The following is a 27,672-nucleotide window of genomic DNA, read 5'->3' as shown; positions in this document are numbered from 1 at the left end:
TCGGATAAACTCATCACATTTATTAGACTCTCAAACAGTATGTTATACTATAAGGAAGCACTTAATGACAGATGATATTTGCTACTCTAAACAATCATCATGGCAACACTGTATATGTTTTGAGAAAGAGCATGAAACCAAATACATTTATAGCACCATTTCAGTTGTTGCAAACAGTCTGGGAGCGCAGGTACTATTTGTTCATGTGTTTCTCATTGGGAAGCTCATAATTTAGTCTTAATCATAACATACAATATATACATACAGTACTTTAATTCCACATGTCTCTCTATCTGCAAAAATACATCCTAAAATATTTCTCATTACTTCATTGTTCAGTCTATAGCTGCCTGCCTTCCTCTCACTCGTGTGCTTTGTGTCAGTACTTGACATCCGGAGCGAATCGGACTACTCCCCGACTCCGTGGTTCTGATCGTTCCACCAGTGGTTCTCCTCCAGAGGTACCCTCGGAATAATAATCGCTGACTCGTCCGAGGCCAGACTCAGATTCTCTAGGAAGCAGCACAGTGTTATTGCCAAAGGAGGAGCGGAAGGGCGACAGGGAGAGAAAGAAAGAGAGACACAGAGACACAACATGAGGTGTTTTATCTGGTAGATAGCATTGTGCACTAGAAGAAACAAGTCTTTGAGCATCCTGAGACCACTTTTTACTCATTTCTATTTATAGAGATTCTATTTGTAGCGAGATCAATGTAAGTGAAAATAGATCAAGCGAATGTTCGAATGAAATACGTCTAATATCCAACATATGCTAAAGAAATTATTTACGACCTCGAGTGCCTTCTGTTCGCTATAGTGAATATAGTCGTGGCTAAAGGATCTTGTTTGGTATAACGCACAACAGACTTCAACTCATTTAGCTGGGACTATATTCACAACATGGCACAACTTCGCAGCAAAAGCACATTGTAAGTACTGAACTTTGATGCAAAGGGAGAAAATATAAATATAATGCTGTAATATGTAGTTTTCATGATAAGGTTGTCTGTTGTTCTACTACTTTGATTAATGATAAAGGATGGAGCAAGATTTTTTTTACAAACTTTAATGTTACATCAGCCATTCACGTTAGTGCTCGGCTAAATATGCACTGTTATTGATACTGTTAATGATACAGTTCTTCCAATGTTTCATCATCGAACTCATGCTGGGATTGATATGGTAAAATCAATGTCATCGTTACTGTATTTACAGTGTGTACAATCGATGAGCTTTAGCAAGCTTACGGACGGATCTGAAATTCAGTTATGGTAATGTGTGTTAGTGTAAAAAGAACAGCAATCCAAGACTTTGAAAGTCATGCTATTATTAATAAGTACATATATTATTTAAAATATTTCTTAGTTAAATATTGTACTGTATTTCTAGGTCACTAATTGAAAGCAAATTTGTCCCACTTTTTTTTTCTTTTAAACAAAACTATTTTCACCAGTGGTCTCACTGGACCCCCCTGGACCACTGGACCCCACTGTATATAAATAAATAGATGAATTATGACTGTAATCTCAGGTTGTTCAAAGGAAAAGTGCAGAAATTAAAACCAGCATGAAAACAACAAGACAGACACCACTAAACAAAAATACAATGTGCTGTGTTTCTAAAACTAAAGCAGTTTAAATATCAAGTTCAATTTCATTAATCTTTTGAATACAAAAAGAGAAAAGAAATTAATCTACGAGTGACATTTAAAGTTCACTGTAAATTGATTGTTCCAGTGTTAAGGAGAAGAGATTGATGGTACATCAAATTACAAGTACCACAAATATGTGATGTATGTGTATGTGATGTTAGTCCACACTGAAACGAAACACACATGTATTAAAAAAAAAAACCCCACTGTGACAAAGTTTTCAACATCCTCCAAAAACAACAAACAACAGGAAAACAACATACAGTACATGAGCAGTCAAACTGTCAACCTTTGGCCAAACACTTTCCATATGGAAGAGAATACGCATGGGAGCAAATCAAAAGATGAAGAACATTGAGCAGTTATGGTGTACTCAATTCTCAATGGAAACACGAGCGCAACACTACAGTTCCCCACAGTGAGTAATAATTGTACGGATGGAGACGGAAGAAGCTTTTATTCTCAGGCGAGTATTACCTTGGGTCGGGCAGTGCACAGCGCCACAGGTGTTGCTTTAGTGTCTGCACCCAACCAATATCTCGGATGGGCTGAAAGAGCTGAATGTAGTGGTACTGTTTTAGCATAACCCTTCAAACGAACGACAAGATCACTCGTTAGCTGAACATTAAAGTAGTTAAAGGGATGGTTCACCCCAAAATGAAAATTATGTCGTTATAATTCTGGCATAACTATAATGATAAAGTTCTAAAAATCGTTCTAAATATTAAAGAATAGCAGAGACCACACCATAACTATAACAATAATGGCACAGAGAAACAATATCGTTGAAATCACTTTGGGAACGATTTTTTTCCAGCTGATACGATAAAACACAGACAGCCAATCAGAATACATCCTGCTTTCGAGCTCGAGCATTAAAGCAAAAGATGACAAAGAGCGATATATTGTCCATAATAGTTATTGTTATAGTTATCTTATTGGTCTTTGTGTGAACGGGCCTTTACTCACCCTCATGTCGTTCCAAACCTGTATGACTTTCTTTTTTTTCCATGTAACACAAAAGGAAATGCTGCCGCAGAATGCTCTTTTCCATACAACTGTCACTATGTGTCAAACTTTGTCGAAAACTTTTGTATTCAATGGAAGAAAGAAAGTCATACAGGCTTGGAACGACACAAGGATGAGTAAACGATAACATAATTTTTGTTTTAGGGTGATCTATTCCTTTAACTCCCAAAGCACAAAATCATTATATAGAATCAACCAAATTTCAATCAATCAATCAATCAATCAATAAATCACATCATTAAGCCAATCATTATAGAATGACACATTGATCTTTCAAGGATTATTCTATTCAGGATGGGATATCAATAGTTTTTCATTTGTACGTACATCTATGATACTTGGTCCTGGAATAGGAGACTGCATCTTTTATTACTTTGCACATATGAGACACTGAAAGCTGCAATATATCAGATTCACTCAAGATGCAAACATATATTTCTCAACTCTCAGGTGGCAGCAATATGCACAACCATAAAGATGCCAGAACCTATTCCAGAGCCTGTCACACAAAATATAAGAGTCGCAAAACCAAACGTAAACCATAAACATCGGAATAGTTCTCTTCCATGTGGATTCGACATCTATGACAGCGACAGAGAGACAGACAGAAGGACAGGGCAGAAACGATACAGATGCACCTACCATCGAGTCCCCAAACCCTCCCACATGAACCACCACAAAATGAACCACGACACCTCTGTTTCTGCGTTTGCATTTATTAATTTCAATAAATATGAGCAAGCAAGAGAGAAATCACAATTCACATCATCAAAGTTAAATCTGAGGCCCTTTCATATAACATTGTTTTTTTTCTCTCTCTTTTTCAGTATGCATGGACTATATAGCACCTGTGCTAAGCACACACACACACACACACACACACACACACACACGCACGCAAGCAAGCACACCGGACATGTACATTCCCGCTAGCTTGTCCTCCTCTGTCTCCCCAGGACACCTTCCCTTAATTCCCAGATTATATTAGCACAGTAATTGAGTCACCAAAGGCTGCAAAATACAAGAAAAGGCCCTCACCCTGTGGCGTAGTCATTCAGAGCACAGCACTGAAGAGAATGGGATCCATGTAGCTGTTCTAAAGCCAGACTGAAGAAATGAATACTTTCATTCGTTACAAATTCTGAAACTCTGTGTTTAATTCCACAAGGGACTCTGGATTTGAAGCCTGTATTTAATATATTTATATATATGGTACAACTGCTTTTAAATGGCATTTTACATGGCATGTGGCAACTGTTAGTTCACAGAACATTATCAATGGGAAAGACGTTACAGAAGCACTGCGTCACTTGTCAAGCTCATTTAATAAAGTCGGCATGAAACAAAATTTGCTATAGTCTTTTCTTCCCTATTGTGATGTATATATCCAAGTAAAGCGGCATCTCGAACAAGAACAAATGTAGGGCGGGACTTGATTTTGTCCATCAGGAATTGATTGGATAGTTGTTTGCTATTGCCGTGATCACATGCGAGTGACAGGTTGTCCTGCCTTCGTGCCAGTAAACACGTCATCAGAGAAGAGAAGAGATGAGATGACGCTGCAGAAGGGAGGGGAAGTTTTGATTAAAGATTATAAGGTCACATGAATTAAAAAAATGTGTTATAATAAATACTGCAATATTCCATCAAAAAAATTTGATTTGTCCCTTTTGGTTTCATGGTGACTAAAACCAACCACTTTGTTGTGCACGACAGCGGTTCCTGGCTGAATTTGGAATAGCACACTATTCTTATTATTCCTGTCAAGAGAATTACTCTTAGAAAAATAGTATTATTATACTATTCTGAGTTCAGCCTCTATCTTTTGTGGTTGCCCCCATCATTGACCAATCTGAGATGACTGTATTTGCAATTCAAACAGCATTTTTAAAAGGCGTTTTGCATTATTCACATTCCACAAATGGAAACACGTCAATTTATGGAGGAATAAATGCAATTACCCCTAAACTTAATAAATGCTTGTCAATTTATTTCATACATTTTGTTAGATGTTTATTTATATACCTTTTAAATGCTTTATTTATACAGGCTTCAAGTACATTTCTTCAATCTGGCAATAGATCACGGACTTACTGTGCACTGATAGGGCAAACAGGACAATGAGATCACATATTTGACATACTGACAATGGAGAAGACCTCAAAGGATGAAACCAGAGACAGAGAGGATTTGCAGAGGGGAGGTACATGGTAAAAAAAAAAAAAAGCATGATCTTACACTATGCACTTCCATAATGCCAGGAAATTAAGACATTAGGATACCAAAATTAATGTCATTCAGTCCCATGATCTACCAACATCTTTAGTTCTTCCATCACAAACAGACATGAATCTGCGTCAGTCATGTCACATGCAAAGAAAACGAAAGCCATGATTATGTGCTGTTACATCAGGCCTGATCAGATTATATATAAAAAGGTTTCACTGGCAACACAAAATCATCTCTGTGAATGGATCAGCATTGAAATTTAAAGGGATAGTTCACCGAAAAATGAAAATTCTGTCATCATTTACTCACCCTCATGTCCATGTACCAATCTCATATACCGTTCTTTCTTCTGTGATGTAAATGTTTTTGTTCAGGTGAGTAAATTATGACAGAATTTTTTCCCTTTAAGTCTGCATAAAATGTCCTCTTGTACATGTGCATCATGGGAAAAGGCCATTTTGGGGCCTTACGTTTGAATATAACAAACATAAAGAAATATGACAATGGTCATGCAGTTGAGAGTAAACAAACAGCATTCCAAACAGACTGCATTCGACTTACCAATACATCAGGGGACACGTGATAATAAACAGAACAATTAGTCGAGAATACAGGTCATGTCAGTCATTGAACAACAGGGGGGATGCAGGACCAAACAAAGCAGGAGACACTCTGGGAAAAGTAATTAATAATTAATACGCTGAATCTGCATTTACATAAAAAGGGGCTTTGATTTAAAGCTGGCTAATCTATTGACCTTTTGAGTTCCCTCTACTTTTGGGATCCCCCATCTGTCTACCTCAGGGGCTCCCTTAGGGGGGATGGGAAGTGTGCATGTGAAACAGCTGGGCAGAGCATGGAATAGAAGCCCACTAACACCTCAAAACCAAACAATACAAAAACATGTTTTAGTTTATCTTAGATTTTCTAAAGGTTTGTTTTGCACATAAAAATCACAGTGAACATCCTATTCTATCCAAAGACAAATTGACATCCCATAATGCAATATCATGTTACTGTAATCCAGTTGGCTGTCCAGGCAACCAAGTGGGCTGAAACAAGGCCTAATTTGAATATGATATTGACAGATGGCTTTTTGGAGATACTGGTGTTCCCACAAAGCTATTCGGAGATATTCTGTTCCTGTAATGATTCAACAACATTTTCATGATGGAAAAAATTAGCAAGAAAACAGAGAAAATAATTAAAATAATCACAGCACCAAAGTGATCTGAGATCATAACATATCACTTGGGAGCCTGGGGTGTTCAATCAATAAAATTATTACATAAAACAGGCAAAGCAAGCAGGTAATAGATCGATATAATTGTAAAACCAAAGATGCACATTTATCAAAGATTTTGGACTAAGAAATTGGCCTTTGTGGCTTTTACATGTTCCCTAATTGACATAAACGTGATTTAAAAAGGCTTATCGTACACAAATCAGCTTGATTGTAAAACCCTTGATAAATGAAACCCACCAGTCTGAGTATCTGATGGGAAGTAAAACATACAGAGCTTCTAGCCAATGGCTCCATGCAAGATAAAAGCATCCACTAGCCAACCAGTAGAGTGGTTGCCATGGAAACCTTGTTGTGGAGATGAGGAGAGTGTGTGGAGCTATAGTAAATGCAAACGCTTTGATATTACTGGTGAGATTGTGAGGCAAAACTGGAGAAAAACGTAAAATTCCAACCCTGAAAATGTTCTAAAAACAGCCCACTGACCTCTCAAAGAGAGAGAGAGAGAGAGAGAGAGAGAGAGAGAGAGAGAGAGAGAGAGAGAGAGAGAGAGAGAGAGAGAGAGAGGCAGTGTGTATTGGAAATATACAGTGAGGAATAAAACGAGAGGTGCATCAGATAGATAAAAAGAAAGAGAGAGAGAGAGAGAGAGGGGGAAAGAAAGGGAGGGAGGGGGAAGCAATGGACAGAATAGTAAAGGAATGAGAACCTCTTGTTAAATAATTTTGCAGCCTTCGTTCTGCTTTCACCCTTTCAGGAAGAGATTAAATGAGAGAAGAAGTGCAATGGTTTTTACTCTTTCGCCTCAGCCAGTTTGTTGTTGATCTCTTTACTTTTCTCCTTGTCGCCCTGCGCCGCTCTGCTCCCCGGCTGGTTCTCGGAGCTCTTCTTCTTCGAACCGCGCACCGACGTCGCCTGCTTCTCCTTGGACTTCTTCAGCGGTTTGCCAGGTGTGGCAGATGTGGAGGTGCTCTTTTTCGGTTTGGATCGAGGAAGACTGGTTTTCTCTACCTGTACAAGACATGAAATGGCACACAAATGGTATTTTACTACTGACATGCAACGTATTCCATTATCCAATGGGAAATGTAGGATAGGACTTGGATTGAATGGAAATGTTAGAGTACGTTATTACTGGCTAACACATTAATTGTCTCACCCATTCAGCCCTGGGTATGCCAGCAGAAAAAATATTTTAGAGGCAGAGAAAGTTGATACGCTTGAACTTACGCTTGAAATTTAAGTACATTTTTTCTTCTGTAATGAACATCTGAGTGAAACGTATTATTGAAAAAGAAAAAGAAAAATGTAGGGCAGGCACTGATCTGAATGCGAACTGCGAGATTAAGGCCAGTAATAAGAAAGGAGTGGGTTTAAGTGGACTAATTGACTGGAGAAGTTCATCATGTCACCAGAGAGAAGTCTGTCACATTCAAGATAGAGTTATGACATTTTAAGAGTTATGAGGTTGCACATTTTTTTTTAAATGAAACAATAACATGCATTTAAAAAAACAGACATGGTGAATTTTCCTGTCATGCCGACTTTCAAGAAGTAAATCTTAAAATTTTGATTACACATTGTTAAGACCGCACACAGATTTTTGTGATTCAAAAATAGTAAAAAAAAAAAAAAAACTTTTGATCATACAGTTTTAGTCACACAAAAGCCACACAGTATACGGATCTCAAAACAAACACTGTTAGCAAAGATATTAATTAGCCAGAAGTCCAGAACTGACTCTGATGCTAATGTAAAGCAAGTCAGAACAGTTCAATGAAACAAAGAGCTGATGCTGATTCGATGCTAAGAAAAGACACTAAACCCCTGAAGCCAAAGTTACGTCAAAATACTTTGAAAAAGTACTGCTGAGAAAAAAAAAACTGTTGTTCAGTTCTTTTCCAGCCACTGAGCACATAAATTGCTGACATCAAAAATTTATTTCCAGCCTTCTGCAACAAACACAACAAGAACGTAACTCTTAGTGCTCAACCTCTAATCCGAGTACTGTGTAGTTTTTCTTAACTTCTACACACAGGCTCTTACCTTGCTGCTCTCTCTGTAAGGTTCATGGTACAGTGAGCGGATCCTCCTCCTATCCACGCCCTTGTTGTCATCTAGCTGCTGACTGCCCTGGCAGCCCCTGTAGGTGGCGCTGTAGCTGGTCTCCAGATTAGCCCTCTCATCGGGAGGCTTATACTGAGACTGGGCCCTGAAGACCTTCACAGATTTCACATCTGCGTAGGCTTTGAACTCATTCCTGACATCAGGAAACAGATAACATCACAATTATTGGAAAATTTGTAGTGGGGGATTCATCACATGCATATTGAATTTTAAGACCACACTGTGAATCCAGAAAGGTATAAAACTGAAAGAGCACAGTTAAATCTGAGACGTGTAGTTATAGGCAAAAAAATGGCTTGGGTTTTCACGGCCGTGAACTATGATTTTCAACTTGCTAGTCTGCAGCAGTTAGGGGAGGGACATTCTCATTCTAGAGCGCATTTGATCGGATAAACAAGTCCAAGATGAGTCATCAATATTTTAGATCCATTTTTTCCTGTAAAGAAATGCATATTTTAAATTCATATATCTGCTAAAAGTTACATAGTCAATGTTTAGAGGTACAGTATCATATACTTTATCTAATATACAAATACTAGTTACTAGGGCTGTCACTTTACGTTCGAAAATCGATTGCACAATCGATCGGACCAACAAACACAAGTTTCGAAAACGAAAATAGGGAATCGATTTTAACGGCCTTCTCTCAGAGCGCGTCCAGCTCGTCACGATGTGCCCGCAGCGAACGCGTGTCACACAGCAAATACAGGCTCTGACAAACACACATGACAGCAAATCTACTTCTGCATAATGTTTCTCTTTTTACTACAAAAATGTGAAATCTCTTGCATACAGATTCAGGCTACGGTCTACAATCGCCTACGTAGGCGAAATTTGTTTGACATTTCTAATCGTAAACACAGCCATGTTGAAGACTGCAGTAATGTTTTTCATTGATGTTATGGCAGTCCACTCTGCTTATTGTTTTTCGAGAATGTTGCACTCCTGTTTGTCATTGTGCATGAAACTTCACGCGAAAAAATCATCAGGAATATTGCTGACTTGGGCACGTCTCAAGCGCGGCGTGCCCTTTTTACGTTAGTCCTAATGTCTGTTAGTTGTCCGTGGATTTGCCTATATCTGGCGTTTAAAATGGAAACGTCTTTAGACATGGAAAATTGATTTTACAATCGATTCAATGAATGAACACTTAAAAATCTAACAGAATTTTTTCACAAAAGTGACAGCCCTACTAGTGACAAAACTTCAATTTTAATAGGGTCAATAATTGCTATTCTTCAACCACATATTTTGCCATTTTTACAAGTTTTGACAGATCACACAAATCAAGAGAGCAATCTTTCAGATTACAAGGCGCTACACTATAATACACAACAATGATTGCATATAGAATAATTATTTGATATGGCTAAATATAGACCTAGATATTATGCACCCTCCATAATGCAGAGATTTCTCTACATCTGCATCTCAACTCAACAGAAGAGTTTTTCCTGAGGCAGTGGCCACTTCTTCTGGATGAGTAATGAGTCTTTATTCACAGAGATGACACAGACAAATGGTATATACTTCACGGGTGTGTGCATTGCAGATTACCCAACATCCAACTTATCCGCAGTACATCTAACACACATGCACACACAGACAGAAATCACTGAGAGCAGCAAAAAACAGAAGTCTTATACAAACTCTGTTCACCTAAAGAAGTATTTCAAAATCATTTAAAAACAGACTAATTCATGAATGAATCAATTCAAAACGATTTGTGAACTGGTTTTAACGATTCAGTCAAAAGATTCACTGTCAAATCAGAATCACTCTCTTGCGAGTTTTAGCTGAGGAAAGATGGAACGTTGGATTTCCACTATATACATTTACATGATTTTTAAAGACTTATATTACATTTTCATGACTTTTCCAGGCCTGGAAAACATAGTATCAAAATTCCCCAATTTTTAATAATGGGAACCCTCTCTCTTTCTTTTTGGTTCTGTAACATTACAACCTCAGAGGAGCAGACTATATTGATTAGGACTGATAGAACAGGAAAGCGACGTCAGTGTCAGGCAGGGTGAACCATTATCATACCATTAGATCAATTAGTTGCTTAGCTTCCATGAATAAGAAGCTATTTCATATCAAATCAATACCTCTTTGTATGAAACAGAATCAACCATTCTGACATATTAAGATTAGATTTTAAAAAAGAACTGAGAACATTTGATATCACACACTGTTCTACTGGAGATGAGATTAGATAAGATTACTGGATCTGAAACTCCTTTACAGTAAGAATTAGGAAAGATTCTTAGGCCTGTTAGTATGTGATTGCCAAGCTGATGAACAAAGTCATGGGACAGCATGTGGGAGAACATTAACCCCCACAGAGAAAATAGGGGATGTGAAAACCACACATGCCCCATGCCGTGCTTTATAGAGGAATATTACAGGTTAAAAACGAGTGACTCTTTATCAACAGCAAAAATAGCTGAATACAATTATTTTGACTCTCAGTTTCCAGAAACGTTTAAAAAAAAAAACTTTTAAAATTATCCAGAGGTTGATGAACCTATATGAAGGTCGAATAAAACAATCTTGGAAACAATTTACTTTTCAAATCCTTTTTGTGTATATGTATATATGTTGTTCCAGACCCATTTCAATCTTAAACTATGAAAAATCATTATAAAAATATAATTATTTAATCAAACATCTTTTACATTTCTACCACACAATGCTATTAATGGTGTTATTTTTAGTATTATTTATATACTATTATAGTATTTCATGAATTTACTGATTCATTTCAATTGACAAATTAATAAACAACACTTGCTAATATTAAAAATACATAATTTGAGATGTGTTAGAAATGACATTGTTGTTTTGATCTATTAGATGCATGCATTCTGAGTTTGACTATAAAATTGTGGCTAGTGTTTTGATTTAATGTGATGCCTCCCTTCTCTCCCTGGTGAGAGCACAGAGGAGCGAAAAAGAAAGAACTGAAAATTGTTACATAAGACAAATGAAGTCCAGTCAGAGTGCTTGAAATGTCAGTACAAAGGCAGCTTATAGAAGTCAAGGCCACAGGCAGCAAACACTCACAGGACAAACATGAAAGAAGAAGGGGGAGGAGTCAGAGTTTATACAGCACAAGATAAAGCAACACACACATACACACACACACACACATAGAAAAAGACATAAAGACAGAGAGAGAAGGATTTACACACATACAATTGGACTGCTAACAATGAACTTAGTGTGCTTATTGTAAATCAGTGCTTGGTACCAGCTGTCAAATCATTCATTTGATAAAGGACATCAACACTGTTCATCAATGTTGTTTTATACCTATTTCTTACTAATCTAACAGATTTAATGGAAAAATCACAATATTTATTCAAATGAGCTCACACATTTAATTAACTGTTGTCATCTGTATATTTGAGCATACAGTGAGGTTGATACCTCTTCTTCTCCCCAGGCATTGAGCTTTTGTGAACAGCCATCACTATGGTGATATGCTGGCACTAGAGAATTGTGTGGTGGGGTGCCAGAGCAATGCATCATGGGTAGGCTTGGCACACTGGAGTAACGTGGTGTTTAACAGAAGCATGTAAAGCTGTTTTGCTTTTTACTTGGATCCAAAAACAACATCCTGATTATTTTAATGTAGTCTAGACCTGTCAGATGACAACACACAGCATCTGACGGCGCTATAATAAACAGTATTTGAATGAATCAAAAGTGATTCCTTCTATTAATCCACCAGCATTGAAAACCATTATTTGATTAGTAAAGTCACTTCTCATTCTAGTAACGGACTTGCTCTTAAATGGGTCCAGATCAATAGGTTTCATCCAGCATGTGCATCGTGTTTCAGTTTCTGCTGTATGGCATATTCCTTTTGACATTCCCTTTGGACTCCAAGTGAATCCCAATGAGATCAGTCATGGTGCAATACTGCCTGGTAAGGCAAAACACTCCTTCTCTCTCTCGCTCTCTCTCTTTGCTGCTTCTTCTGTTATTGATTCCAGTGTTTGAATGGTTACAGTGCCTTCAGTTAATGCACAAGTAAAGAGAGGGAAGGCAGAAGAATGAAAACAATTTCATTTAATAGTAATAAAAGTTTTTTCATCTAATATTTATATTTTATTCTATTTCAGCTTTATTTAAATTGATACAAATATTTTTTTGATAGTTTCAGGGTACGTTTACATGACAATGATGCACTAAAAACGGAAATGTTTTTCCTTTGTGATTTTGAAAAGTTTTGTGTACAGACAACAACGAATGTACACACGGATCTGCTAAAGGGGTGGGCGATATACCGGTAGACACGAAAAGAGAGAAAATCTCTCTTGACTGAATCACTTTTATAACTTTAGACTATGCATTCATTGTTTTGTTTTTTAATACATTTGATAACTTTATACATTTACGTAGTATTTCTAGTGCTTGACGTTTTTCAGATAGGTCTATTTCATTTGTGTCTTTCATTGTTGTCAAAAGTACCGATTTCGATACCAAGTCGGTACTGAAATTTTGAAAATGTGACGATATATTTTGAAAGCATGCATCTATCAGCGGATATATTAGGGATCCGGCGAGGAGCGTCAAAGACGTCTATTTACAACACGTTTTTGAAGCGTTGATCATTGTAGCCAATCACAGACATGTTGAGCGTGTGAACACAATGGCCAATCAGAGACATGTTGAGCGCGTGAACACAATGGCCAATCAGAGGTTAAGAATCCATTCAACAGCGCTCAAAATGCTAGAGGGAAATGCTGGTAAAGTCACATTTTTTAAATTCCAGTATACCGACTTGGTACTGAAGACGGTACTTTTGACAACAACTACTGTTTACTTGTCTTCAGTAAGCTTAAGAGTTTTTTTAGGCAAGTTTTTTAAATGATATTGAAAATGGTGATGATAACTAACTTGCACTTTAAAAAACTGTTTTCAAAAGTTTCCAGGCCCCCAAAATGCTGTTGTCATGTAAATGAACAGCCATAAAGAATAAAAAGTTTTCCATTTTTAGCTGAAAACGGTGTTGTGTAAATGCCCCTTAAGTTTTAGTTATCAATAAACAACATTGAATCAGCTATGGTGTGCTATTTTAAAGTCAACAATAAAACAATAAGAAACAAATAAACAACCCTAAAATTATTAATAAATAAAAAATGACTGCTAAACACTTGCACTGCATTTCCAAGATTTTGTGCACATATAATATATCGTACAGAGATAAATGGTAGACCAAAGCATATTGATCTGCAGGGGGAGAGAGAGAGAGAGAGGGACACCAGAGAGATAAATGAAAAGATTGATGCAAAGATAGATGAAGGAAGCAACTTTCTCTCCACCACATTCTGTCAAGGCACACCTGTGTTTTCTCTGGCTCAAAATAAAACACTACAGAATGTTTTTTGCAGGCTTCTTACAGTCCTACAGCTTTGTAGCATGACAAGGCAAAACAATTATAATAAAAAAAAACAAAAAACACAGGACTAAACAAGTCAAATTAATCCTGAGCTTTTCAGTTTAAGGAATCACACTATAACTATTACAATTCATGCATAGACTGTCACACAAAATGAACTGATGACTCAGTGTTTTTTTCCTCTTGTGTATTTTCCTCCTAGTCAAGAAAAAAAAACTGCCCTGATGCAGTTCTTCTCACTCAACAAATAAGCCTAATATATGCAAGTCTAAAGGCTACATCCCAATGCAATGTATTTTAATGCAGAGTAAATTCAATACCATAAACATTGTTTCCATTTACATTTAGTCATTAAACAAATTTATCCAAAGCAACCTGCAAATTCGAAACATCACAAGCAATTTACCATAAATGTACAGTATAAAAAAAGCTCAATCTTGTTTAGATGCACAAATTAGTCATTTGCAAGCGCACATGAATGAGTGGGAGAATTATGGACAAATTGCCACCTGTCAATTAAACACAACTACTCAACAATGACAATGACAGACTTTTGAATTGAGATTCAAATCTGAGAACTTTCTTTCTTTACACATTTATTGTTCACTGTTTGTAATAAAAAAGTGATTGAAAGGAAACAGAATACCACGCAGGACCGGGAACAGCACAGCACTATACAAACTTCAGCTCCATCTGTTTTAGGCTAAGATTGGCAAATAAAAAAGAACTGTTTTATATGCTAGCTAGCTGGAAAACAAAAGCTTATTGTAGGGGTCTGCAAAGAGTGCTCTCTGAATTCCACAAACATGACAATTTTACACCACTTTCATAACAAATTGATTATTAACAACTGGAAATTCCACAATTCACCTACTGCCCTCACTTAGCCCTAAAGCTAACCCTGAAGAAAATGAAAGTCATTTCCAAAAACAGCATCTGTTCCTGCGCTCCCCTGCGTGTCCTGCCATCTGTAGGTGTTGTTAGTACAGCAGTATACATGAGATTCAACCCACAGCTGAGCTCCATTGTATGACCTTTTTTTTACTCCAAAACACAATTTTTTATTGATTTCTATTGCTTTAGTTTTATACTAAGCTAATGATATTTTATAACCCCTAAACTTTAAAGCTAATTGTTCCATTTTTTCCCTCCTTTTCAATAAGACATCATTTAGTATTATTTAGCTAGCCTAGCACAATTTATCATAATATTTAGTATCATTGTGAGAGGCATTTGGTGGTCCTTTCTATACACATATATTCATGTATAGATTCAATACCAGGTATAACACTAGTACATGTGCCAGTTGTTGGTATGCTGTTATGCTCGGTCTCTCCCTTTTGCCGGGAGTTTCCTCCCAAAATCTGCCTCTGAATGCCTGCAGTTCTCAACATTGCACATCAATGCGACAGACAAGATACTACTGGTACTTCTGCTGTAAGTTGCAAGTTTTTAAAACATTTCTAAACTTTTTTTTTTTTTGTGACAAATAGCAATTTATACCCGATAAAATATTTTGGAGCTTGGCATAATTAGAAAATTACATTCATTATAAAAAGGTCCATGCCTTTTTAAGATTTGATAAATTTACATGACCATTCCAGGTTTAGGGATCACGTTTTTTTATTTTTTATTATTAGGCTACATCATATCCAGGTTTTCCAAGAGTTGGGAATAAGTTGTTTTTAGCTTATTTTAATACTTGTTTGGTCTTATTTTAAATATTTTTTATGTTATTCTAAGGAAGTTTGCTGAGGGCCCCTAGTGGGTCCAAGATCCCTCTTTGAAAACCACTGCTGTACAATAATAATCAGTCATACCTATAGGAGCTGCCAGAGGTGACTTCTTGTTTGATCTTCCGGTTGAGGGCATCCACATCTGCCCTCCCTTTTCCCTCTGTAGTGGTGGCATCCCCCATGCCCTGCCCTTCCAACTTCATGTCAGCTTTGATTTCAGAATCCATGGTCACTTTCTTGGCTTGCTTCTTTTTCCTTCCACTAGACAGGATCTCCTTCTCTTGCACCTTGTCTGCAATCTGACTCTTTTCCACCCCACTGTCGATCATATCTGTCTTGGTGTGTTTGGATCTGTCAGGGATGCGGTCAGGGCCCACTGACATGGTCGGAGAGGGTTTGGGGATCCAAGGATGATCTCCCTTCTTTGGGATAGGCCAGGGTTTGTAGTCCTTCTGATACTGGGTCTCGTTGTTAAAAGGGACCTCAGGGCAATGATAGTCGTTCTTTGGCTTGCAGCTGGGCTCCGGACGAACTTTCCAGTGTTTAAAGTCCTGGCGCATCACAGATCCGCAGATGTTCTCTTCATGGGCTGGAGGTCCTTTGGTCACCGCGTCGTGGTCGTTGTGAAGCGGCTGCGTTTCTATGGCGACCTTCTGCTGCAGGTGAAGATGCTGCATTTCGGACACGTCCGAGTACTTGGTGAAAACCAACGGCACCGCAATGTCGGCCTTGTCCAGCTGGTTCCAGAACCGAGCCATACAGCAGGCTCTGGAGATACAGGGCCATGCCATGATGGTTTTCCAACGTCTTACCTTCTGTTATGCCAATCTCTTCCTTTCCCCGAAGCTGTTTTGTATTCAGTTTGTGGAACTAAACGCGCTCGCGAGCCTCACAGGAAATACTCAAAATGTCCGATTCGCAATGTTTTTCCCCCCTTAAAACGATGTTGTCAAAGATGACAGGACACAAATCCACTTTAGAAGATGCATTACGGGTTCTTGAGGGGTTTAATCTATGGAATATTCTAGTTTAGCTCCGTCCTGATCCCCTTGCGTTCGTTACAATACGAGAATTTGTGAAGACACAGCAGCCCCTCCCGCGCGCGCGCCCTGCTCCGCTCAGCATCCATAGAGAGGAGCTGAATCACCTGCCACTCTCATCATCACGCGACGTCTGCAATGCGCTCAAAGCCCCGCCCACTAAACTAGAGTCCTGAAGACATCGTTGTTGGAATTGGAAATGATGGGAGAGATGCTCCAAAAATAGTTTAAACATGTTTTACTCATTTATAATGATACAGATAATCATTATAATGATATTCTACAGATACAGAATTAACCATTTTAAAATGTTTTTGAAAAAGTCCTTTATGCTCAGCAAGACTGCGTTTATTTGAGCAAATATAGCCTAACAATAAAAACAGTAACATTGTAAATATTATTACAATTTAAAATAACTGTTTTCTCTTTTAGTTTACTCCTGTGATGGCAAAGATGAATTTTCAGCATCATCGTTACTCTCGTCTTCAGTGTCACATGATCCTTCAGAAATCATTCTAATTGCTCAACATTTCTTATTATTATCAATGTTGAAAACAGTTGTGCTGCTTAATTTTTGTGATTTTTATTAAACATTTATTTTAAATAAAAATCTTTTGTTACATTACATGTCTTTTCTATCATTGTAATGCATCTTTGCTTGAATATTGCTTGACTCATGCTTAACAATAGGTGAGTAAAGGTTTTATAACATTCCATAAGTATTTGAATGAAGAATATTACTTAATATAAACTTACATCATGAGCATGTCGGGACTCAGTGACTCACTCAAAAACTCCTTTTTGCATTGATCCCTTCTTTTCATGCACATGTTGTTAGGCATCATTTTGCACAGCTCTTTGCCTCTGGGGTCAAAAGTCTCATTGGTGTAATATCAAGGTATTCTTGGGTGATAATCCTATCACTTGCCACGACTGATCAGATAAGGAGGTAGATGAAAGGAGGAGGGGAGCAGACCAAGACATGGTGTCAGACTTTGACCCCAGAGTGGAAATCCTATAGCTCTGCTGATCTCTCGGTTCTTGTCGTCTCTGGTTTAGACATGAAGATTCATTTTGCTCCGGCTGATGTGCCTTTGGTTAGGAGGATCCAGACTGCTGTCGTTTTGCAGTGGGTCTTCTCTTTCCTGGGCCTCGGTAAGTGCACATGCTTTCACTACTTTTATTTTAAGTGTCTTTGCAAAGCCATCAAGCACTGGCATTGAATGAGATCTAATCACAGTCTGTGTTCTGTATTCTGACATATATTGCAATAGGTACATTATTTTACTAAAGTCAATTATATAGGGTGTACTTAATTTATCAATTATTATGAGATATTTGTGATTTGTCCAATGGCTCTCATGCCTTAAAAGGAATAAAAGCTGATAGCAGGAACATAACCTCATACAAAAGCCTCTTTCTTGAAAACACATCACTACGTTTGGAAAAATCAGGGGGAAATGTGTTTTAGCAAATGTATTTTGTTTGTGAGTGCTGTATGTGATTTTGCGGGCCTTGATCAAAGCACCAACATAGTTCAAAACCTCCAGGTCAAAGTCTTCAGATGGAAAGATCCCGATTGTAAATGTATTAGTACTGATGCCTGTGTATTTGTGTGTCCTGTGTGTTTATTTTATGTGTCATTTTTGCAGCCCCCTGCTGTATTGTACTCTTCCTCTTCCTGCTTTTCACTCGTTTCTGGCTCATCTGTGTGCTCTATGCCACCTGGTGGTTCATCGATTGGGATACACCTTCAAAAGGAGGAAGAAAAGTGCCCTTTCTGTGCCGAATGCCTGTGTGGGAGCACATGAGAGACTATTTCCCCATAAAGGTGAGTGGGTGGACCTACTGAAGCATACATAGCAAAATGATATCTCTTGTTTGTTTTGACCTTTTAAATTGGATCAGAAACAGATTTAGTCACTTTTATGAACCATGTCATATGAGCTACCTTAAGAGATATTGGGTTTAAACTGTAGCCTATTAGCATAGTTTACAGAATAGCATTATATGTCAAGTGTCTTCTTTGCTGCCAATCCTTTTGCAGTCTATCATTATGCATAAATGAACATCAGTATAATAGTGCTTCAACCAAATGAAACCAATACATTGTTAATGCTTTAGAGAGAAAAACAAGGCCAAACCATTTAAATGTACAGATAAGCTGTGATTTGCTGGCCCAAAGACTGAGATATCAATCTAGTACTGCCATCTAGTGTCTATTCATTGTCTGAAAAAAGCAGCCTCCATGCATTTCTAGAATGTGAAGTATGATTTAATATATATCCCCGGTTTCAAAGACAAGGCTTAGCGTCCTTGACAGGGCGGCCAGAGCTTCTTTGCAGCTCAAGTCGGCGGCGGTGTGAACGTACAGTTATGCCTAGTTCCGGACTAAATTGCATTATTTGAGCTGTTGTACAGCATGTATGAAATATCTTAAAATATGCCAGTGCCATTGTTTTGTCTCAAGATGCACACCAGTAATGTGTTTTTCTAAGGCACGTTTAAAAAAGCTACTTAAATGTCCTAACTAATACCTTATCCTGGCTTTATCTAAGCTCTGTCTGTGAAACCAGGCCATAGTGTCTTGATTTGCTTAATATAAAAATCATTGTGATGTCTAAAATATGTCCTTTGAAGGAACACATCTTAAATGTCTTAATTCTCAATTAGATATTAGTAACTTGAAAACACTTCATCTTGTCTATTGTAAAATGTTTGTCCAGGGTTTGTGGCATCACCATACATTAATTGTTTTGTTTTCATTGTGGTTATATCTTCTCAAAATACGATCAGTGACATAAATATCAGATTTTTCTAATGCTTTTAAAAGGGCACATTCTTTGAGTACTTACAAATTGCCATTGGCTTACAGAACACTACGTTTCATTGTAATCCTAAATGCATGGTGTGTTTAAATGGTGTGTTTACATTTTATGTGTGTGGGTGTTTGTGTACACGTACTTACTGACTTACTGATGTACTTACTGACCTGAACTTTATATATTGTATTTTTTAAAGACATTTATACTTTTATTCTGCAAGGATGCATTAAACTGATCATACAATAATAAGAAATGTTTCTTGAGCACAAAATCAGCATATTAGAATGATTTCTGAAGGATCATCATGTGATGAGCTGATAAGAATGTAAATGTGTACCCTGAAATGCAATGTAAGTCACTGTAAATGTAAATGACACTGAAGACTGGAGTAATGGCTGCTGAAAATTCAGTGTTGCCATCACAGGAATAAATTACATTTTAAAATATATTACAATGGAAAACTGTTTTAAATTGTAATAATATTTCACAATATTACTGTTTTTACTCTATTTTTTTATTAAATAAACGCAGCCTTGGTGAGCATAAAAGTATTTGTCCCGCCCCAAACTTTTCAATAGTGTGTATGCTTTCATGCATCTGAGGTTATGTAGAGAAAATGTACAGTATACTGCGGATTTTGTCTATAAAAATAACTTGCAAACTTTTTGGAACAAAGTTTAAAACTAAACTGATAAGTGCTATTTTAGTGCTAATCTCGCTATACTTTGTACTCTTGTCATTATGTTAAAAAGACCTTTGTTTTTCTCAACAGTGGCTGCATCGGGTACACCAAAACAGCACTGAATTGATTAGTGTGTCAGAGAAATGTTATCACTCTGGTTATTAAACCCTTGATACACTAATGTCTCTTATCTGTATGTATCTGTCCATAGTGACACTCTTTTACCTTTTGAACAACAGAGAAGGCATTGGCCTCAGAAGACACCATGTGTTCAGAGTAAATGAGTAACTGTAAACAATGTGAGGGGCTTTAAACCCCATTCAATAAAAGTGTCATGGCCATGATCTTGAAAGGAGACAAAAATACCCATTTATACCCATCAAAACAACTTAACTTCAAAGGTTAATGAATGAATGTGATTGAAATTATTTAGATTTTGCTTAAAATGCTACCCATTTCCTTTTTCATGTAAGTTAGTTATTGTTTCATTCTTTGTATAAATCATAAGAGCTCAGCCATTTACTTACAGTTGTGTCAAAAGAAAATTGACTTTTTGTCAATTCACCATACAGTCTGGGTTTATCCCAGGATTCAGAAGGAGACACAACATATGACTAAATGCGTCATTAGTTTTAAAGAGCCCTTGCTGCTAAACAGAGCATTTGTATTCGGAGTGAATAATTGATTAAGATGAAACCTTGCTTCAACCACCGGTACAAATTTTCCCTAATTTCCTCATTCAACCTCTTGACTTGAAAACAGAGCTCAGGGATCTTGGAATAAGCAGACTTTTGCTTATGCAAGGTGGCATGGTGGGAATTTTGTTACCTTAAAGAAAATGGTGTGTGAGTTATCAAGAACCTTCCTCCACAAGAGCAGTGTTGTTTCATTTTGGTGTCTTAAAGGGATATACTCCACTTTTTTTGGAAATAGGCTCATTTTACAACTCCCCCAGAGTTAAACAGTTGAGTTTTACCGTTTTTGAATCCATTCAGCCGAACTCCGGGTCTGGCGGTACCACTTTTAGCATAGCTTAGCATAGATCATTGAATCGGACAGGACCATTAGCATCTCTCTCAAAAAAATGACCAAAGAGTTTCGATATTTTTCCTATTTAAAACTTGACTCTTTTGTAGTTACATCATGTACTAAGACCGACGGAAAATGTAAAGTTGCGATTTTCTAGGCTGATACGGCTAGGAACTATACTCTCATTCCTGCGTAATTATCAAGAAACTTTGCTGCCGTACCATGGGTGCAGTAGGCGTAATGATATGACGCAGCGCCTGAAAATAGGTCTAATAGGTTAGACAAACTTAGTCCCGGTCACGTTGGAAGTTACCGAGCTAGGGACTATTTTCAGGCGCTGAGGTTTCTTGATTATTACGCAGGAATGAGAGTATAGTTCCTAGCCATATCAGCCTAGAAAATCGCAACTTTTCATTTTCCATCGGTCTTAGTACACGATGTAACTACAGAAGAGTCAAGTTTTAAATAGGAAAAATATCGAAACTCTTTGGTCATTTTTTTTAGAGAGATGCTAATGGTCCTGTCCGATTCAATGATCTATGCTAAGCTATGCTAAAAGTGGTACTGTTCGGCTGAATGGATTCGAAAACGGTAAGACTCAACTGTTTAACTCTGGGGGAGTTGTAAAATGAGCCTATTTAAAAAAAAAGTGGAGTATCCCTTTAATATTGGTGTGATAGGAATAGATTTGGTGAGTTTTCTCAAGGAACACCCTATGGCGGGATGCCAGCGTTGTAGAGAGGCGCTGTCCTGCAGAGTTTAACTCAATCAATATTTTAGAGCTAATTAATATTTTCAGGATTTCTAATGCTACATGCATTTTTATCAAGGTTTGAAGCTAAACTGGACAGAACAATGGAACTCCAGGACCAACCTTTGTTATCCCTGCCCTATGGCGAAACTAGGCTACTTGGCATTATCAAAACAGGATTTAGAGACATCAATCGTTCATCAATCAAACACTTCTAATCTGATAAGATGTTAGCTGTGCTCTAACCTCTACTTTTTTTTTTTTTATGACCATCCTTACAGCTTTCATCTGGTTAGGCTCTGGTAGCAGAAGAAATGTACATGGTTAGCAGTCAGAAAAACACATCAAAAATTGCCTGTGTGAGGGAGAACATCGCCAGTCTTAGTAAACAGTAGTTAGTGGAACAGTATTTCCTTAATAATTAACCCATCTACAGTAGACAGACCATTGGCATTCATGTTGATCACTAAACAAAGTGGCAGATCCAATGACAAATAGGCATTAATTTACCTATAATTATTATTTTGCCAATAATGTCCAGCTGGCTGTACATTATGCTTATTACATAGCTACACTGAAGAAGAAAATAATGGTGTAGGATTTACTTGAAAAAGGCTAGGAAACAATTTTCACTCAGATATTACTAGTGAATTTTACAAATAATTACAAAGAAATGACCAGTAGCACATTGATTCGAAGTAGAAAGACTGAAATATTTTTCTTGTAAAAGTACTATACTCTGATAAATATGTTTTATGTAGTGATGCTCCGATTGATCGGCCGCCGATCATGATCGGCCGATATTGGCAAAAAATAGCTTGATCGGCAACCCCCAAAAGCGCCGATCAAAAAAGCCGATCACGTGACGTAAATAACTCGCGCAACTTTTCCGCATGCGCGGCAACACAACAGCAGAGCAGAGCTTGCTTAACAGTGGCAAAATGAGTTCTCCTATGACGGCAATTCAATGGCAATTATAAACGAGCGCACAACTGATGCTGGCGCGCGCGGTAAATGACATTCGCGAGAGGATAACAGATCTACGCGCGAGGAAACGGGAACTCGCGAGCTCATTCAAACCCTGCGCGGGCGCATGACATCTCTGCCCTCGCGCGCGCGCATGATCATTCCCCACACTCTCGCGCTTGATCTCCTCTCGCCTGCTGATTTTGCTCGCTCGAACACTTTTATTTTTGGCAGTCGAGGGGCGGGACTTACTGTTTTAATAACCTCAAATGTCATTGTCATTATTTTATTTTTTGGATCTGATGTAGTTAGTTCCTCAACTACATCCATTGTAGTCTGCCTGACCCCTCTTTGTTTTGAAAAATTATACTGTGCCTTATTTGGAAAAGGTGGCCTACAGTAGCCTTATGTTATCTTGTTTTCTAACTACAATTAAATAAATATTGGTGGTTCTTCAAGATTTTCTTGACTCTATCATATTTCCATTCTGTGATCGGCAGTGATCGGCAATCGGCAGATCATGATTTTGGTGATCGGTAATCGGTGATCGGCCCCAAAAATGCTGATCGGAGCATCACTAGTTTTATGTTTTATTTACAACTAAAAAAAGTTGCAAAAGACGCAAAACGAACACTTCAACAATTGTTTTCGCCTGCAGCTGTGAAGTAGCTACCGTGATAATGAACTTATATTTTTCATATTCATGAAATTACATGAATGCACCACCATTCTCGCAGTTGCCGCTCTTGCTTTTAGGTGGATGTGTGAGTGGAATGGATATTGATCACTGAAAGTCTATGAAAAGTGTTTGCACTCACTTCCACTTTTCCTTAGAGAGCAAAATTGGTTTTTCTTGGAAAAACTGTGTTGGTGATTCTGGTTCTTAGAACTTCCTGTATTTGTTCATGTCAATCCAAATAACAAACCTCAAACACAAACCAATTCAGTCTGTTTGATTATTAATGTCCTTGTTACTTTTAGAATTTTGTTGTACTGTACCTTGCAGTTTAGTGATTGGTAAGGTATTAGCAGATCCTAGATCAGTGTGACAGGTCATTACAGAGCTAAATGCAGGACTACACTGCACATGATCAGCACATGATCACTGACCTTTAGCAGCTGCCCTTTTAAGAAAAGCATGAAACATTATGAAATTCACATTCTCAAATCCTTAAGTTGTTTAAATGTCTTTACTTCTTTATCTCTTTGTTAGCTGGTGAAGACAGCTGATCTGGACCCTAGGAAGAACTATGTACTGGGTTTCCATCCTCATGGTATACTTGTGGCTGGTGCATTTACAAATTTCTGCACAGAGGCAACCGGTTTCAGAAAACTCTTCCCTGGGCTGAAGAGCAACCTTCTTATGTTGCCTCTCTGGTTCAGAGCCCCCTTCTTCAGAGACTACATCATGTCTGCTGGTCAGTAGTTTCCCTGATCACAGAATACTGGATAGAATACTGTAAATATTTATATTTATTAATATGCGATAAACAAACTTTATCATAGAAACCACACTCTTAGAAAAAAGGGTTCTTGGCTCAATTTAAAAGAACCATTTATTGCCAAAAAGGTTCTAAATAAGGAGGAACTATTGTAGTAATGATTACATAGTACTTTTATATTTAATGGGTTATTTCAGTTTTTTCTTCTAGTAGTAAAGTTTGTTTACGAGCTGTTTAATTCCTAAAATTTTATCAAAATCAAAACAATGAAAACTAAATAAAATAATTAAAACTGAATCTATAAAATGATATCATGATGGGAACCTCTAAAAGGTTCTATATAGTGCCTGACAGAACCATTTAAGCTTCTATGTTTAACCTTTTCTTCTAAGAGTGAATCTGTAAGATGTAAAGGTCATCATATTCATGTTGTTATATTTTGAAGATGAAATATGTTTTACTAATTGAATGGGAAAATGTGTATAAACAGCTTTATTTATTTATTTATAAACTGTATTTTATAACCAGCTGTAGTAACTTTTATGTGTGTGTGTGTATTCTAGGCCTGGTTCCATCGGACAAGGAGAGTGCCAGCTATCTGCTCCGGCGGAAGGACGGTGGGAACGCTGTGGTCATTGCAGTTGGCGGTGCTCCTGAGGCTTTGGATTCCCACCCTGGGGAACACATCGTTCACCTAGCCAATAAGAAGGGCTTCATTAAGCTTGCGATAGAGCATGGGTAAGCAGCAGTTAATAGCATAAGAGGCAATCGCAGCCTCGTGTTGTATTTGTGCCAGTTATTCATCGCCAGATAGTTCTCTTGAGCAAGAGTTTGTCGTTTCTGAAATACAAACTTGAGCAACTTGCAGTTGCAAGTAATATCGTTGAATTTATGAAAGACTCTTTGACCCACGGTAATGAGTTTGATTAAGAAATTTTAAGTGGTATAAAAGTGAATGGTATTTTAACAGTTGTGACCAGGAAGAGTAAAGGTCAATTATAATTTATACATATTTATAACTATTTTACACTTCTCTCTGGAATACCTTTGATTGGTTTTTGATTGGTCAATCGCAGCATTCCTCTGTCAGATCTTTTTAATATTTAACATTTAAACTCAATTTCCATTTCTTGTTAGGGTTTGTTTTATGATAATGATTGCATACATTATCTCTTATTTTCTCACAAAGAATTTAGTTTAAAATCTATAAAGTTTAAAATCTTTTATTTCATATCTCCTCCAGTGCAGATTTGGTTCCTATATATTCGTTTGGAGAGAACGAGCTATTTGACCAGGTTCAGAACCCTCGTGGCACCTGGCTGCGATATATTCAAGAGCGTCTGCAACGCATTATGGGCGTTTCTCTACCCCTCTTCCATGCACGAGGTGTTTTCCAGTACAGTTTCGGCCTATTACCCTACAGAAAGCCCATCAACACTGTTGGTAAGTGCAATCAAATATAAGTCAAATATTATCAATATCAGGTCAAGGTTTTGGTGCAAATCACATCCATATTCTGTGCTAATCTCTCTCACATTTGTTAGCCATTTATTTGTTGTACTGTACCAATGCACAAGTCTTATCTGTTACCACTTTTATCCTACTGTAGCAGGTCCAAACCGTTGCAAAAGCTGATATTTGCTTTTTAGCAACCCTAGAGAAATGTCATATCAGCAAAATATCTGTCTGTCTGTCTGTCTGTCTGTCTGTCTATCTATCTATCTATCTATCTATCTATCTTTCTTCAAAATCACATCACCTTTGTTTGTCAATTATGAAGCTAACATATGAATTGTCTTCTCCAAGTGGGTAGGCCAATCCCAGTAGAGAAAAACGAGAAACCAACAGCTGAAGAACTGGATGTGTTTCACCAGCGCTATATGGATGAACTCACCCGCCTGTTCGAGGAACACAAAGGAAATTATGGAGTACCTGAAGACACTCGCCTGCTGTTCCAGTGAGCGATTCGGAGTGTGTGTGTGTAAGAGAGACACAGAAAGAAAGTATATGTGTGTAAGAGAGATACAGAAAGAAAGTATATGTGGTTTAGTTTCAGTGGTGTGTAGTCAGCAATATAAAACATAGTTGTTTTGCTATATAATACCAATTGTTGAAAAAAATATCAGCATTCTGTTTTCCTGATAAATGAGAACAGTACAGTTATAATCAATTGGCTGTACTTTAATTTGTAGTGAACAGCTGTTAAACACTGCACAAATTATTATTTTTTTCATGTTTTAGTTTTTCTCATTCGCTTTGGTACATTTTTCGAAACAGTCTTAACATTCTACTGTAAGTGCAGTTATCACAACTGTTTGCTGGATCATCAGAACTTTATTGGATGTCTGAAAAATTTAACTGTTTCAGTTTATATGTAACACATTTCTACAAAATGTACTGTATAGATACAAATGTATTACTGCTGTAGCTGCCTCTGTTTAGGGTTGTGACGTTCCTCCATGTTCAAAAATGGTGGTGATTGTGCTGGGCGAACTCCATATGCTTCCAAATTTGATTGGCAGGATTGTGATTCCTTTCTTTACAACAGCAGGCCATTTGCTAATTTAGATATTACAAACATTCCATGTCATAGGTTTTTATGGAATATACGTGCATCAGAGTCTACTGACACAGAGCCAGTAAAGTTTCTCCACTGAATCTCAAACTCTCAGGAGGATTGCAGTGTAAATGTCTCTGGCCATTACAACATGTAAGACAAAGTTACGATGGAACTCATTCATCTGATTATGTAAAATATGAAAGTCTTGACATCAGAGAGATAGACAGACAAATGCATCCCTGTCCCATGAGGCTATTTGTGTCCTCCGGGATGATTTGGGTCTAAGCTTGCACCACGCATCGGTCAGTCCTGTTTCACAATGCTGGTTTAGAGAAGACTTGGTCATGCCAAAACATTTCTTCACAGCCAGGTTGACTACACACGCAATGACCACAGGGTGACCAGATGTCCATGCCAATTAAATCAGGCTTTGAACATTGCACTTGGACAGACAGACATTTACATGCTCAAGAAACAGTGCCAGAGACAGACATCACATTTGAAGGTCAGCATTGGACAATGGCTGTTAGGAAGATATGGAAGACATTGAAGTCATTAAACTGTCCGGTTGCTATGTCATTTGTTCAAATAGTGCAAATATGAAATGCATGAGAACATTGGGTCGAAGCCAGGTAAACCCTTGATATGATTCTGCAGTTGGTTACATTAGTACAGAATAAAATAGGTCTCATTTGTGAATGGTGGGTTTAGAGGGGAGGTAAGTGGGTGTTTCACTAACCTGTAAATTTTGGCTCTTGTACTAGCAGCAAGTTTGACAAATTGGACATGCACCGAATAACCTGTCTTGTGTCATATGATAACACCCTGAGGAGCTATTAACGATGCCTGAAGGTACAAACGGCTTAAATTCAAATGGCATGGGGCTGGGGCAACGTTTTTATGGGAAGGCTTTCACAAGTTTTTCTGAGTCAAATACAATAATAAAAGT

General features: G+C 37.6%; 2 protein-coding genes across 6 annotated transcripts; one reads left to right on the top strand and one right to left on the bottom strand.

Moving 5' to 3' along the window:
• Window positions 1–6: 6 nt before the first annotated feature.
• Window positions 7–16,568, bottom strand: map6a (microtubule-associated protein 6a). 5 transcript variants are annotated; one of them, XM_082157233.1, is made up of 5 exons: window positions 15,513–16,568; window positions 8,199–8,412; window positions 6,949–7,163; window positions 2,129–2,239; window positions 7–512 (listed from the first exon to the last, which is right to left on the bottom strand). In XM_082157233.1, exons 1-5 carry the CDS (start codon window positions 16,217–16,219, stop codon window positions 380–382), a joined length of 1,380 nt encoding a protein of 459 aa, XP_082013359.1. In that variant the 5' UTR covers window positions 16,220–16,568; the 3' UTR covers window positions 7–379. The 5 variants fall into 5 exon arrangements, with proteins under 5 accessions (XP_082013359.1, XP_082013361.1, XP_082013363.1 ...); XM_082157235.1 differs by lacking the exon at window positions 2,129–2,239 and having other exon boundaries at window positions 15,513–16,567; XM_082157237.1 differs by lacking the exon at window positions 2,129–2,239 and having other exon boundaries at window positions 6,986–7,163; window positions 15,513–16,567.
• Window positions 16,569–17,426: 858 nt separating this feature from the next.
• On the top strand, window positions 17,427–27,672 carry mogat2 (monoacylglycerol O-acyltransferase 2). The gene is made up of 6 exons (XM_082158295.1): window positions 17,427–17,623; window positions 18,121–18,299; window positions 23,935–24,139; window positions 24,727–24,901; window positions 25,407–25,606; window positions 25,970–27,672. The coding sequence occupies exons 1-6, from the start codon at window positions 17,530–17,532 to the stop codon at window positions 26,122–26,124; spliced, it is 1,008 nt and encodes a 335-aa protein (XP_082014421.1). The 5' UTR covers window positions 17,427–17,529; the 3' UTR covers window positions 26,125–27,672.

Source organism: Leuciscus leuciscus (assembly GCF_965113295.1).
Source record: "Leuciscus leuciscus genome assembly, chromosome: 24".
Lineage (NCBI taxonomy): Eukaryota > Metazoa > Chordata > Actinopteri > Cypriniformes > Leuciscidae > Leuciscus > Leuciscus leuciscus.
Note: the sequence above shows the minus strand (reverse complement) of the source record. Positions and strands in the feature narration are given on the sequence as shown.